Consider the following 15197-nt stretch of genomic DNA (forward strand, 5'->3'; position numbering starts at 1 on the left):
TTTTGAAGGCAACCGGAAACTTTATTTCTGCTAGCTCGAAAACCGGAAGTCCAATTTCTGCTCACGGAACGGAGCTAGCTAACTGCCATGCAGCCAACACACAACAAACGAAAAAACATTGGTTCTCCGCCTGACCACAGGTGGCGCTGCCACCATCTCCAAGTCCAACCACCTCACAAACAAATCACTTCCGGAGTACATACATTTCATTTGGAAATGTTGGACATATTTCTAGGGACAATATTTAAATCCCATAATAAGTGACATTTATCACATTATCAGTGCAGTCTGTTGACGTTCAGCGGGTTCAGCTGTAACTGCAGGCCGACATGGACATCCCTACAGCCCCAGAAGGTGAGCAGAGCGGACCGTTAGTAACGTTGTTGTTAGAGTCCCATTCAGCGTTAGCTTAGCTAGCAAGGCTAGCCATCCTGCTAACTGGAACAGTGGATGTGAATGCATTGAACGCACGCAGTGCTAGTGCAGTCAGCTAACTGGCTAATCAATCAATCCATTCATTCACATACATTACGTTGGTACCGCCATAGTTTATACACATTGTAGCTTGCACTGCTGTTGATCACAACTCGTCGCTGAGCGAAGCGTGGAGAGGCTTGTATATCTGCCTTTTAAAGTGCGCAACACTGCGCGCAATTAGCCTTTTTTTTTAAATGTATTGATTACTTTATTAACAGTTTGCAAAAACAAGGCACGGTGGCACAGATTTATACAAAAGAACGCTAAAAGGATCATGACCCAGATAAGACTTCAGGTCCTGTGTATTCAATTCATCCAGACATTTTAAGACCAGCAATATATATACAATAATATGCAACATTTTATTGGGTTTAAAACAGACCTGGTTTTGAACTGTACTTCCCTGTGTTTGTCTTTGCATACTGTTAATTAAGTATTCAACCAATCAAATAGTAAACAGTAGGGGGGGTCATTTCCAGTGATAAGTTTAGACTTAAGTTTAAACTTGTTACAGGGTCCAGTTTCAATTTGCATCCATCTATCTGGAAGTGCTCTTTGAGAGCGCTTTTGAAGGAGAGTAAGGATTCACACTTTTTTAGGAGTGTTGGTAGGGCATTCCACATTCTGGTGGCATAGCAGTAGAACGAAGTTAACCCCTTGTTTGAGCCGAAACTTGGTTCAGTTAAGAGATCAGTGGGGCTTCTTCTGGTGTTTTGCCTGTGTGTGTCTTTTACACTCTTGAAGTATTTTGACAGGTACATGCGTGTGTGTCTTTGTTTGAGGTATAGTGTATCTTGTAGACCAGGCCCATTGCAAGTTGCTGTACTCTGTGCTCTACCCTGAGCCATCCCACCGTAGCAAAGTGAGCAGGGGTTAGATGAGTGTTAGATGTAAGGCAGTAAGTAGCCTGACCAGTTTGTTTTTTGAGAGGTCTGCAGTTTTGTTTTTAATTACTTTGTGGTGCTATACCATAGCACCACTAGCTCCATAAAGAACCTCTCACTCCGCTTCGGAGCTGTATAGCGGAGTGAGAGGTTCTTTATGGAGCTATAGCACCACAAGAGGTGCATGCATGGTCGAAGTGGATGAGTGCTCCTGCTAGAGTCCTCAGTGTGTTCCTTCTATTGACCACCGAGGATATCCCGAATAGAGGAGAGCCTTGGATCAAGACTTATATCTATCATAGATGTATTTGATCAAGTCTAGCTTACATGTATGCAAATGTCAAAATCGATAAAATACATCTATGATAATCTTGATCCAAGGCTAACGTCCAATAATGCATTATTTTAGTGTTTGTTTTTCTGGTTGCAGCATTCCACTTGCCAAGTATAACATTTGTTAAATGAAATTGTTAGGAATTATTTAATTTATGGACATCCAGTTTTAGTCCTCATGCTCACCTGGACTCTTAATAAACAAAACAAGCTTATGTAAAAAGTAAATAAACAGAGTCACCACACTATCACAACAGTAATGTATATAATGATTTGTCTATGTAGGTGATAATGTATAATGTAAGTTCAGCTGTGTGATAACTTAAGGTTGATGACCTTATCACACCCCATGTTATTGAGTATTTATTTACACAAGTACTGTACTGAACTACACTAGACTGGTAGTACCCAACTTTGAAAATCAGAGGCATTTAGAGGGAGTAAGTAAACACTGACTGTTAGGTAAAAGGATAGTTGGGAGGACAGCCATTTGCGATTGTGTCTGTCTTTTACAATTTGTTTTGTTTCCTCTGTGCAGATCAAGAGCTGAGGAATGTCATTGATAAGCTGGCCCAGTTCGTGGCGCGGAATGGGCCAGAGTTTGAGAAGATGACGATGGAGAAACAGAAGGACAACCCAAAGTTCTCATTTCTCTTTGGAGGGGAATACTTTGGTTACTACAAGTGCAAGCTTGTTTTTGCGCAACAGCAGCGTATGTAGTCAAAAAAGAAAGTCTGCCCCCAAACTGTATTCACATAACGATATCCATATGATCTTGGAGAGTTCAGTCAGATTTAGTGTAATAATGAATAATGATTTCCCAAAGCTAATGAACTAAAGAATCAAAGCTTTACATGTGATGTCAGCCAGAGTTAAACCTGGAACTGCCAACCAAAAATGACTGTCCAAACATAAATATGTACCCGTCTCTTTTTCAGATCATCCTTGATTCTGTCCCTCTGGCCAATTACAATTGACAATTGATGTAGGCATTTAGCAGTTGCTCTTTTTCAGAGCTCCTTGCAAGAGCAAGATCAGAGTACAGACCTGCATTCTTCTTGATTTGAGCTCTGGGAAATCATTAGATGTTCATTCATCTATTCTAGACTGAACTGTCCAAAAATATGCAAATTCAGTTTCAGGGTGTTAAGTATTTTCATGTTATTACAAATGCATTTCTATTTATATATATTTTTTCATCTAGCACAGCACACCAGCTGCAGCAGCGAGTGTGACATATTACTAATACACTTCCACTTTCTTCTGCAGCTGAATAACAGCCCAGAAGAGAGCTGCTGTGTGTTGTTGCAAGCCATTTATTTCACCACAGGACCAAATGGAGCTTGCCACAGTCAAAGGGAATCTAAAAGCTTAATTTAAACTCCATTGGACGACAGTTGCTGTTTTCCAAAACTAACAGCTCTACAAGCCAATGATGCGTTGCATAGCTTGTAGATCAGTTCTTTTTTTCAAATGATCTACAAGCCTTCAAGATTGAAGGCTCGCCTTATCTGACCTTGTTGTTGAAAGTTGGCTGTTGTTGGCCTACTTTCCACAACAAGTTGTCGTAAAAAGGTTTCACATGGCTTCTCCTGTCTATGTTTCTGTCTGTGTTCTCTTAATAGATTCCAGCATTGCCTGCACAATATGGGATCGGACGTGCTATGCTTAAACAGGCAGCTATCATCAAGTTAGAGCAGGCCAGTAGTCCTGCATAGATTCTGTAGTGCTAGCTAAGCTTGCTCTGTCTGTGGGGATAATGAATGTAGGAATACTATGTGCACAGACACCCAAGCAGACTGTGTTATAGGTGTAAAAGGACAACAACAATGGGGAAAAAATGAAAGAATTGAAAAGTGGATTGTGGGACGAAACAAAACCCTTCTTAAAACACCTGTGCTTCAATCAATATCCATTAAATTCCTTGCTAAGCTTTCAGGTTGTGTACTGTAACTGATAATGGTCTGAGGACTGGTTGTTTAGCAATCCTGCTGTGGCATAGTGTTATGACCGTACTCATGTAATGCCACTGAAATGCGTTAAAGTTTGCTTCTCTCCACATAGATCCCTCTACCCACGATCTTGAGGAATATAAGTCAGAAGGTATTTATTGGGAACCAGTTTTCACAAGATGAATTTGAATTACACATGGAAAGTCACAGTGTGTTTTATGCACATATTTGCTGGACATTATCACACCTGTGCTTGAAGGCATTTTATTTTGTTCATTTTCCGTTGCATCGTTTCATGTTTTAATTTATTTTTGGGAGGTTTGTGTGTATATATATATATATATATATATATATATATATATATATATATATATATTGTTTTTTGACGTGATGGAAGATATCTTAGGGATATCTTCTTAATTGTGCTGATAAGAATGTGCTGCTGTTGTTCTGAATGCCTCATGCGTGATTCCTCAAAGTTTGATCCCTGTGCTGAGCAAAGTCAAATGACAAGGGAAGCTGGTGACCTTTGTTTAAGCAAGGCTTTGTTTGATTCATAATAATCTGATTTGTTTCTTGTTGCTTCGGACACAGTATCGCTGTAGTGAACTGCTGCACAATTTAGATAATATGAATGCACTGCATGTATCTAAAAAAACATCTCATATTCTGTTTTAGGCCCTCTGACTTAAATAAATACCCCGTACCTTACTGTGTATCGGGGCTTGACCTCAGGGGCCCTATCTTGTGCGCCGCCTCACCCCTTATCCCTAAACTCTTTTGCCATTTTTTTACTATTTTGAAAACATTTTAAAATAATTAAAATAGTCGATCTACAAGCTCACAATGTGTCGATGTAGATCGGCTAGTTGAACTATTTTAAAATGTTTTTCAAAATGGTAAAATATGGCTAATACGTTCAGGGATAAGTGATAAGGCGGCGCACAAGATAGGGGCCCAGGAGTTTTCTCTGCTTGCTAATCTTACACTACGTACAGACGTATGTATGTCCGTCCGTACGTCTGTAATTCACGTATCTCGTGAACCAATTTGACCGACGACTTCAAATTCGGCACCCACGTCGCAGACGACCCCAGGGAGTTGAGTGCACGGTGCGGAATTGGTTGAATAAGCGGTTGTCCAGAACTGCCAATCCGACTGATAACGGCAATTGTACAAAAGGCCTGTGGCCCAAATGAGCCAATTGATTGCCATGGCAACCCCAGCCTGAACTTGATATGGCAAATTAGCACACCTGCCATTTGATTAGTTAGTCAGTCGACTTTTCACAGTCAGTATATGGGACACGGACAAACAGACGGTTACAATGGGTACTCTCTGACAACGGGTATGACGGGTATTGCGTAACAGGATGGGGGCATACATTACATCCCCTATTTGCATCGTGCCCAACTTGAATCATTCCCGAGTAGGCTGGTACCCAAAAGGCACCGGTCTAGTTAATATAAAGACTGAATCATCTCATAAGTTGGAAACTGCAGTAGCCTGCGATTTTCACGTCCTTTTTTTGTAATTGTGCAGCCCAGCTGTAGTTGACTGGTCTAATCCACATGTTCTGGTTTTAAAACCCTTTCTTTCTTTCAGTATAGTCCTCAAGAATGAAAACAATTAAATTGCTTGCATGCAATGAAATCTCTTAGATCAGTATTCTGCTTTGCTCCTGTAAATGTCTTCCACTTGCCCTATGTAAGCCTGTATAGTGTATTCAGTATACTATTATTGACTACTTTGGGGAATTTTATTTGAAGCTGCTTGTATGGCCATTGACAAGACAACATGGCCATAACATGACATGATATAACATAATCCTGTGGCATCTACATTACTTCAGCACCCCTACACAAGGTTTTGAATATTGGTCCTGAAATCTTAACCACTAACAAGACAATGACAGACTAAGCCTGCCTACTGCTGTTTTTCAGACATGTACAACCCAGGTGCTAAAGAAGTGGTCGATGTCCCTCCACCGATGCCCATTATTGCCACGCCCACAATCCCGCCCCCTGCAACTCCCTCCATTGAGGAACTCGTCCAGCAGAGCGAATGGAACCTCCAGCAACAAGAACAACATCTGCTCACTCTCAGACAGGTAGAAAGGACATCTTCCTGCCGAGAATCAGCCCATTTATTTTAATGCCTGTCTCTCAGCATACCTGGGAATTGTCAAGCTGTATATCATATCCATAAAAAAATTATTGCTTGTCAGACTTTAAACATCATATTGACAAACATAAATACTGTTGACAGAATAGATCATATTCTTTCAAGCAGTGAAACGTGACCCAAATGGGCAAACGGTTGATATGATGACTTTGATGTATTTATCGATTGGTTATATCCTGTAGGAGCAAGTGACAGCAGCTATAGCTCTGGCCATGGAGCAGCAGACACAGAAACTGCTGTTGGAAACGCAACTGGATGTCACAGAGTTTGACAACCTGCTGCAACCCATCATAGACACCTGTACCAAAGATGCCATCTCTGTAAGCCCACAATAGATATTAAAGAGCACCTTCAGCTATATATAATCTATAAGGTTCACATGCAATAAATGAAACCTACCCATTTTTAATGATCTCTCTCTATATGCAGCAATATGTTTGTCTGTCTGTGACGCATGCGTGTCTTGTGTGATCTCAGGGTGGGAAAAACTGGATGTTCACCAACGCCAAGACGCCAGCGCACTGTGAGTTGATGACGGCACACCTTCGCAACCGCATTACCGCTGACTCGGCGCACTTTGAGCTCCGCTTGCATCTCATCTATCTGACAAATGATGTCCTCCATCACTGGTAAATGCAAAAAACATCTTTCCGTCAGTATAGATTTGTCTTCTCCCAATCACAGAAACCTGGAATCAAACAGAATAGCTGTTTGTTTTTCTACAGCAGTTAGCCACATTGTATAATTATGTTGTAATGAGTGTTATTTGATAATGCCCTTCCAGCCAACGGAAGCAGCAACGGGACTTGCTGGCAGCGCTGCAAAAGGTGGTGGTTCCCATCTACTGTACCAGTTTCCTCGCCGTAGAGGAAGACAAGCAACAGAAGATTACCAGGGTAACTCCATACACAACCACACACGGGTAGTTAGTGTTTCGACCACATAATCGCAACGGTTCGATTTGAAGTGTCCATGCACTGTAGAGCTATGCATTCTACTGTGTTCCCTCTCTGATTTTCCTCTATTCTTCTTAGCTGCTGCAGCTTTGGGAGAAGAATGGCTACTTTGATGACGTGACAATTCAACAGCTCCAGAGCCCAGCTCTGGGTCTGGGCCAGTACCAGGTGAGAGAACCAAGATTCTGGGAAATGTCCATTTCCCTATTAACACATTCTCTGCCAGGTATTAATTAATTAATTAATCTGCTACTGCCAGTGTTTTTTACCTTTTATATTGACGATCCACGGGGAGCCACGGAAGTCACCTTGTGGACACGGATGTAAACAAAGGCTGTGAGGGGGAGGGTCTCGTCTATCCACCGGAACAAAAACACTTTTACCACGATAGTCCATTCTGTTATTGGCCGTTGAACATGGCTTGTTTTCATAAAAAAAAGAACATAGGAGTGGACGGAAGTGAATATTTTTGGGATGATGTCATGTCCGTCCATTTCTTCTCTTGCAATCAAGGGATCATTCATAGATTGCGGAAGAGCGCCCTCTAGCGTAATTTCTCGTCAATCTTTTAATTGGGGGAATGTGTTAACACTCTCACTTTAGCTTTCAATAATAGTACTTCAAGTACACTTAGAACTACCCTTTCAGTCAATATAGCTCTCTCTCTCTCTGTGTCCTTCTCTCTAGGCATCTCTGATAACTGAGTATGCATCGGTGGTGCAGCCCGTCCAGTTGGCCTTCCAGCAGCAGATCCAGGTGTTGAAGACTCAGCACGAGGAGTTTGTGGCCACCCTGAAGCAGCAGCAACAGCAGGCGGCAGTGGCGGCAGTGGCAGCAGCGGCAGCGCAAGCCGCCGCTGTGGAACAACTTGCCACCGCCGCTGAGGCTGAAAAGCCCTCGCCCATGACCACGCAAGCCGGTGAGAATACACAGAGCGGCATGGATGTATTTAGAGCGCGAATAGAATGTCAGTGTCACGCACAGCCCTTGGATGGATTGGGTTAATAGTTGTGGTGGCGAACGCACACGCTATGTTCTTTTTAAAGGATGATTTTCTTCTTAACCACCAGTTTTGCGGAATTCCACATCCTGTCTGTTTCTGATCATCTGTGTGTGTGTGTGTGCACCCACGCGTGTACACGCTGTGTTGTGTATTTGTGTGTGCTGTGAACAGGAGATGTGAAGGCATCCATGTCAGTCCCTCCTCCAGGGGAGTATGATGGGGGTTCATCTAGACAGCAGGATCCCAGCAACACAAGTGGGCCCCCAGACATCCCTTCCTCTAAGCCTAACTGGTATGACCCCCAGCACATGGGACCTTGGAATCCGAACCAGCCGGTAAGTAGCGTTGTGACACAGAGTGTCCAAAGTTTGCGGGAGGGGCCTGTTTTACACAAAAATGCCGTCTCATTGTCGTGAAACATTGCATGCACACTCCCAGTAGGCCAAGGAAGAACCTCCACCCGAAATGTTTTAAACCAGCCTCATGGTGGCAGTTTACTAGCCCGCTTCATGTTTTGGCCTATAACTCTTGAACCGTAGGTTGTACAATAACAAACGTCTTCCCCCTGGATTCCTTGCTTTTCATGATGCAATTCCCCACTGATTTCTGCCTGACTAGATCTTCCACCATTTAGCATTTCCTTCCAAACACTTTTTTTTTGTCTGAAGACCAAGTTAGAAATTAGCGTTAATTGCACTCTCATATGTTGTCCTGGTTGGACTGCATCTTGTGACCTCATTAACAGAGTCGGTCTCCTCTGACCTGCCTAACCCATAATTGTTTCCTCCTCCTCAGCCTCCAAACTTTGACCCCAACCAGCCTCCCCCTGGCTGCCCACCCTGGAACAGCCACGAGGGGATGTGGAACGATCAGAGGGACCAAGGGAACTGGAGCGGAGGTCCGCCCAGAGAAGGAGGTCCCTGGAGTGGGCCGGGTGGTTCCGACCAGGGTCCCCCGTCCTGGAACTCTCAGTATGACCAGCAGCCTCCATGGGGGGACCAGCCCCCACCCTGGGGCCAGAGGGAACCTCCTTTCCCCCCTCGCATGCAGGCAAGTGGTGTATGTTTGGCTTGGCTCGTTCTGCCCTACTTTTTCAACACAATTTTGTGATTTTAGAATTAAGCAACTACATTTACTGTACATGTACTTGATTTGGCAAGCTGGTGCACATAACATTTACACAACACAATTGAGATTACAAATAGTATGTGCAGCATAATATTTGGTGTGCATAGACAGTGAACAATCTGAGAAATGTTACTAATTTAATACTACTATTTGCCACAGTGCAACACATGCCAGGCTTTTATTTTATTTCATTTGTTTTGTATTGGACAGTCAGCCTCAGACCTCAGTCAACTCTCATTCAAAAAATTAATTTATTGATCTTTTGTGAGATCAATAAATGTGATACTTGTGGTTTCGTGATACAAGAAACAAAAAGTGATTTTGTGTATTTTATTTTTAACTCTTGACTCCTCTCTCACAGAGGCCTCCCCATTTCAGAGGGCCCTTCCCTCCCCACCAGCAGCCCCCTCCCTTCAACCAGCCCCCTCCACCGCCTCACAACTTTGGACGCTTTCCGCCGCGCTTCATGCAAGACGACTTTCCTCCCAGACACCACTTTGACAGGCCGCCGTACCCACCGCACGGTCGCTTTGACTACGCCGAGGGGGGATATCCCGGGGGCGAGGGTGAAGTTGGCAAGTGGAACTTTTTTACTATACTTTTCCTCTTACTATTTTCCAGTATCTTTTGAAAATCAGTCAACGTTAGTGTTACTCGCTGTAATTTACGTTTTATCTTGTCCTATCAAACGTCCCCCTCCTTTAGACATGGGGCCTCCACCCCACCACCATCCCAACCAAAGGCTTCCTCCCCCGGGCATGGGCCCGGACCATCCTCCCTGGGGTGGAAACCAGCACCAAGACTTTGGCCCGCCACCCCATGGCTTCAATGGCCAGTCGCCCCACATGCGTCATCGACAGCAGCCCCCGGCCCATGACGACCCCAGTCTGGTGCCCAACGTACCCTACTTTGATCTGCCGGCCGGCCTCATGGCTCCGCTGGTTAAAGTAAGCCCGTTGCACAGGTTTCTGAAAAAAATAAATCTATATCAGTCGTGCTCAAACATTTTCATGTCAGGGACCCCCAAAATTATATGTATTTGGCTACCATCTCAAAATATTTTGTTCCAGGGACCCCCAGATGCAAAGATTTGAGTTACAAATGTTCGCTTTAAAATATAAAGCGAACAAGATTTTCAAAGATTTCCAAAAAATAGCAGATCTACAACCTCATAGCGTGGCACTCTGTGCCGGGCTATGAGCTTGTATATCTGCTATTTTTGATAGCCAAAGTATAAAATTATGGTTATAGCTAAAATGACACAGATGCGTTCCCGGATAGAATGGGTTGAGATCTGGTGTCTCATATAAACGATAAACTAATAATCAGCATGTGGTTTTGTAGCTAGTGTTGATAATCTTCTCTCCTCTTTCCTGTTGCTCAGCTTGAGGATAATGACTACAAGTCATTGGATCCGAAAGACATTCGACTGCCTCCTCCCATGCCCCCCAGTGACAGGCTGCTAGCTGCAGTAGAGGCCTTCTACAGTCCCCCGTCCCATGACAGGCCCCGCAACAGGTACACATTCACACTTACTTACTTACTTAGTATGGACTAATCTAAATCATTTGTAATTAAACATAAGCAATATACTATATTAGTTGTAGAAAGCAGAATATATATAGGGCATTTTGACCACAGCTGAGCTGATTTCCGTAAACAGTTAACGGGATAGTTCATCCCCAAAATGACTTTTTTTCTATCGATTAGTCACCCCATGGAGACTTGAATTCATGTATATTATTTAGTTTTTATCGCATTCCGAAGACAATAATTTGCAGCTGTTCCACTAGGAGACACAAATAGTCTCTTTGTGTATCCTACCGAAACTGATGACTACCGGTCCGCTGGTCAACAAATTATTGGCTTAGGAATGCGACAAAAACAAAGAAATATCCATGAATTCAAGTCTCCATGGGGTGACTAATCGATAGGAAAAATATTCTTTGGAGTGAACTATCCCTTGAAGTATCGCTAGCCAACTAAAGTGTTGTGTTAGACAAGTGGGCTTATAAAGCTGGTTGGATTTGCACCTCTCCTCAGTGAGGGCTGGGAGCAGAATGGCCTGTATGAGTTCTTCAGAGCCAAGATGAGAGCCAGAAGGAAAAAGGGACAAGAGAAGCGTAACAGGTAACTCTCTACTCACACACGCACGCACTCACATACGTTTGTTTATTAGCTCTGGGAGGCAACAATTCAGAGTTTTTGTTGATCTCCATGCTTCTCTCTCTCTCTCTAGTGGGCGTGGAGGTAGTCGGTCCAGGAGTCGTTCTCGTAGCAGAGGAAGGTCCTCGTCTCGGTCCAGCTCTCGCTCCTCCAAGTCCTCCAGGTCACGTTCACGCTCCTCTCGCTCGCGCAGCCGATCACGCTCCTACTCCCGATCCAGGTCATTACACACACACACGCACGTGCTCTCAAGCATGTCAATGCTGCATATGAATGCTTTTTGAGGGACACTTGCATATAAAGGTTACTCATAGTACCATGGGTGCTTACGCTTAGTACCGTATTGGTGATCCCAGTGGTAAAGGAGCTCCAAACACTGCAGGGTGCGGGCATTAGCACCCTGCTTTATCCCTTACCACTGCATTGTTGGTGCTATGATCTCCCTATTTAGCTCCATAGGACTATAATGGTCATTCAGTAAATGGCAAAATATGATCCACTGTACAAAGAAAATCAGTTACAGTTGCACCTGCAGTGTTTGCTCTTACTTGGTGCGACCAAGGTACTGGAGAAATAATGCATGTCAATATTTTCTCTTATCTCTTTAGGTCCAGGAGTAGATCCAGATCATCTCGTAGTCGCTCACGTTCCAGATCCCGTTCCCGTTCTCGCTCGCCCACCAACACGCCCACCAACACCAAGGGCTCGCCCACCAAGACTCCAAGACGCCGCGGAGCCAAGTCACGTAGCACATCTCCTCCGTAAGTCTCTGTCGCTCTCTCTCTCTTTTTCTCATACGATTCATGTTCTCATTCACCTCTTCATTTTCCGTCTCCATCTTCCTTTCCCTAACTTTGTTCACCTTACTTCCTGACTCAACTTTGTAAGCTTAAATGACCAAGTGTCTGCTAAATACGGTATTATGCCTACTACATGTATTGTTCTTAAGTAGTGACCAGTTTTGTTTCATGTCCCTCCAGCACCACATCAGGACTTGGCGCAGCGCCCCCTAAGCTTCCTCCTGATTCAAGGCTTGGGGAGGAAAATAAAGGCCATCAGCTGCTCATGAAGATGGGTATGCTCTTTGTGTGTGTGTGTGTGTGTGTTTTGAGGTTCAGCCTTCCCTCCCGTTTGAGTGCTGGGGAAATCTCAACCGCACTAAACGAAACGTTGTATGTGCCTTTTTTTGATCAGATCCCTTTGTCTCCCTCTCTTGTATGTGTCGTCTGTAGGTTGGAGTGGTTCCGGTGGTCTGGGGGCGAAGGAGCAGGGCATTCAGGACCCCATCAAGGGGGGAGATATCAGGGACAAGTGGGACCAGTATAAAGGAGTCGGGGTATCACTAGACGACCCCTATGAGAACTACCGCAGGAACAAAAGCTACAACTTTGTGGCCCGCATGAAAGCCCGGGAGGAAGGTATAGCACCTGCACCTGGTAATGGTAACTCTTCTATTGTAGCTTTAAAATAGTAAATGCATACAAACAGTACAGCTGAAGGTAAGACAGCTTTGCCTTTTTAGACTGGCAAGCAGTTATTACGGCATGGCGCTGCTGGATGCTAGCTGTCTATAAGAGGGGTTGGTTTGTGTGCGTGTGTGTGGTGTCTGTCTAGAGCTGATCTCGCAAACTGCTGGAACGATCAGCGCCACATTTATTTTTCACACTTAGTTTAGTTTATTTCGATCCACATCAACAGCATCACAAAACATAACACACTGTACTCCAATAATCCATTCTGGTTGATCGAAAAGGCATAGGCTGAAGCTCAAAGCTTATTTATGCCTATCCTTCACATATGTTGCTTTAAAGTTCATATTGAATGAACACTCAAAACATTTCGTACTTACATTCAAGACTACTTACGTTGTTCGCAATAATTGAACACTCGAAAATATTAAATATTTACATTCATGTCTTCATACTATACACACTATTACACACAGATATACTGTACACCCGAATGTGCGCATATACCCATATACACACATTCTAATATACTATGCCAGTAGGCCACACGAGTATCTCCATTCCCCACATATGATTTATGTTTTTTTTTTATATTTAACTTTCATTTCATAATGGACATCAGTGGAGCTCCAATCGGGCTTAAAACGTGCCCACATTTTTTGTCATGCATCATAGATGACTGACGTTGCATGCTGCCCACATGAAGTCTGAGATCCACATTGGAGCCATGTCGTTCCCAAGATCCACATTATTTGATTTTAAAAAAATGTAATATTATCGATAGATAACTTAGAATAAATAATTGATCGATAATACAAATTAATCAAATCTTGACCTTAAAGTACGTAATATGATTTATTTTGTATTTTTGTAGCCATTAACTCATTCACTGCTAGAGTTTTTCAGAACAGTCTGCAGCCAGTGCCAGCGTTTTTGAGCATTTTTACTAAGAGCCACAGAATATTTCGCTCCAGGACGATCGACACAGTGTCTCTGCTTCCATCAGAGAAAAAAACAGTGTGTCACGCGACACTCCGTTTTTTAGTTATTGGCTGTTGAATATAGCTTGTTCTCACAGAAAAAAACTAAGCAGAGAAAATGTTATTTTTCTAAATCCTTTAAAAATGGTTGCTCCCTTTGTGCTTTAACCCATCCGTTGCTGTTATTCCATACTTTCTGTACTCCCTGTTCAGTTTGATTGCCTCTGTAATGTCTTTATTTACATAGAGATATTTTTTTTACGAGGGCAGGGTGTGACAACTAAATGTGAAATGTACAGTATACGAGCACAACTTAAAATAGGTTTTCTACAGACATGTATAATTAATAAGACCTGTAATTTGAGTTAAAAGAGGCCAGAAAACTCTTCAGAAATTACTATTGTTTTACTTGATTTCATGGATGTCAATAATCCTATCATAACACAACTTACTGTTGTGTGACAGTAATAATTTCTTCTCTTTTATGCTGCAGTGAATCGGGAACCTACGGAGGCTCCTCCTGCAGAGTGATGTCATCAACATGTGTCAAGCCACACCCCTTCACCCGGATCCAAATTTCTCTTTCACCGTCAATTTTTGAACAAAACACCAGCGCTCCACTCATTCTTTGAAACTTTGTTTGATAAGGAACCAATGGAATAGTTCAATAAGACTCTTAGTCTTTTTGCTCTATGCAGGTTTAAAGAGTTTCCCAAACGAGGTGGATTTATTTTAATCTCTTTTTAACATGAGCATGTCTGAATCAGGCAGTGAAAGGTTTTGATGTTCACTTGGCATAAGTATTGCAGATGAAATGCCATTCATACTAGTAGAATGTAGTGCATTGTACACATGAGCCACAGTGAAACACAGCACTCCTTGCTAAGTGTTGGACATAGGTTTTTTTTTCTTTCTTGTTTACAACAGACCCCCTAACCCTATTTAAAAGGGTTTTATAATCTGGTTTTCTTTTCACTTTTCATAATTCTCTTTTCACTTTGTTCCATTAAGAGAAACATTTAGCATCACAGAAGAAGGGGCTAGGCTGACATGTCTTAGTTTGAATGTTGTTGCTTTTTTCAGTGCAGATAATAATTGTGATACTGTTTCATGTAATTTCTTCTCATGACGTGAAAGTCTTTTAGTTGTAGTACTCAGCTTTTGTAAATATATATTAAAAAAACAAATCCCAGAAAACAAATTGTCATAATTAAGGCAAAAATGTATTTCAATTTAGTTTCCCTGTCACAACACCACACAATGCAGAACAATAAAGGAATTTGAACACCTTGAGAGATGTTTGTCTTCCTTGAAACCCTATAACATTTAAAAATGAATTGTTTTCTTTGCTGACTTTCTTTTCTTTTTGTGTGCAACTTTGTGTTTGTCTCTCCAGCTCATTGCATAGCTTACAATTTGAACCAGCAGAGGGCAGTAAGGGCACCACATTGTTCAGGGCCAGCTCTACACACAGCAGATATTTTTCACATGTGTAGGACTAGGGAGATTTGTTTTCCAAATAAGTTTCCATATTAAAGAATGTTAAAAAAAGGTTGAAGCGCTTGTGGACGTGTTGTAATCGTCATCCATTCATTTAGCATTGTCACAAATGACTACAATTTATATGTATTTATTTTACATTTTGACCAATGTATAATTTTGTAT

The 15197-nt window shown here is 42.6% G+C and overlaps 1 protein-coding gene across 3 annotated transcripts; it reads left to right on the forward strand.

Moving 5' to 3' along the window:
- The first annotated feature begins 200 nt into the window (after positions 1–200).
- Positions 201–14825, forward strand: cherp (calcium homeostasis endoplasmic reticulum protein). Of its 3 annotated transcripts, none has more exons than XM_084066700.1 (20): positions 201–354; positions 2233–2406; positions 3759–3797; positions 5590–5756; positions 6013–6150; positions 6308–6459; positions 6615–6726; positions 6865–6954; positions 7474–7705; positions 7961–8124; positions 8585–8848; positions 9279–9492; positions 9623–9864; positions 10302–10435; positions 10961–11047; positions 11157–11303; positions 11692–11844; positions 12064–12158; positions 12316–12525; positions 14026–14825. In XM_084066700.1, the coding sequence occupies exons 1-20, from the start codon at positions 330–332 to the stop codon at positions 14061–14063; spliced, it is 2877 nt and encodes a 958-aa protein (XP_083922826.1). In that variant the 5' UTR covers positions 201–329; the 3' UTR covers positions 14064–14825. The 3 variants fall into 3 exon arrangements, with proteins under 3 accessions (XP_083922826.1, XP_083922827.1, XP_083922828.1); XM_084066701.1 differs by having other exon boundaries at positions 12316–12501; XM_084066702.1 differs by having other exon boundaries at positions 8585–8839; positions 12316–12501.
- Positions 14826–15197: the final 372 nt, after the last annotated feature.

The sequence above is a fragment of the Gymnoscopelus microlampas genome (genome assembly GCF_963454915.1).
Source record: "Gymnoscopelus microlampas genome assembly, chromosome: 9".
In the NCBI taxonomy this organism is placed as follows: Eukaryota; Metazoa; Chordata; class Actinopteri; order Myctophiformes; family Myctophidae; genus Gymnoscopelus; species Gymnoscopelus microlampas.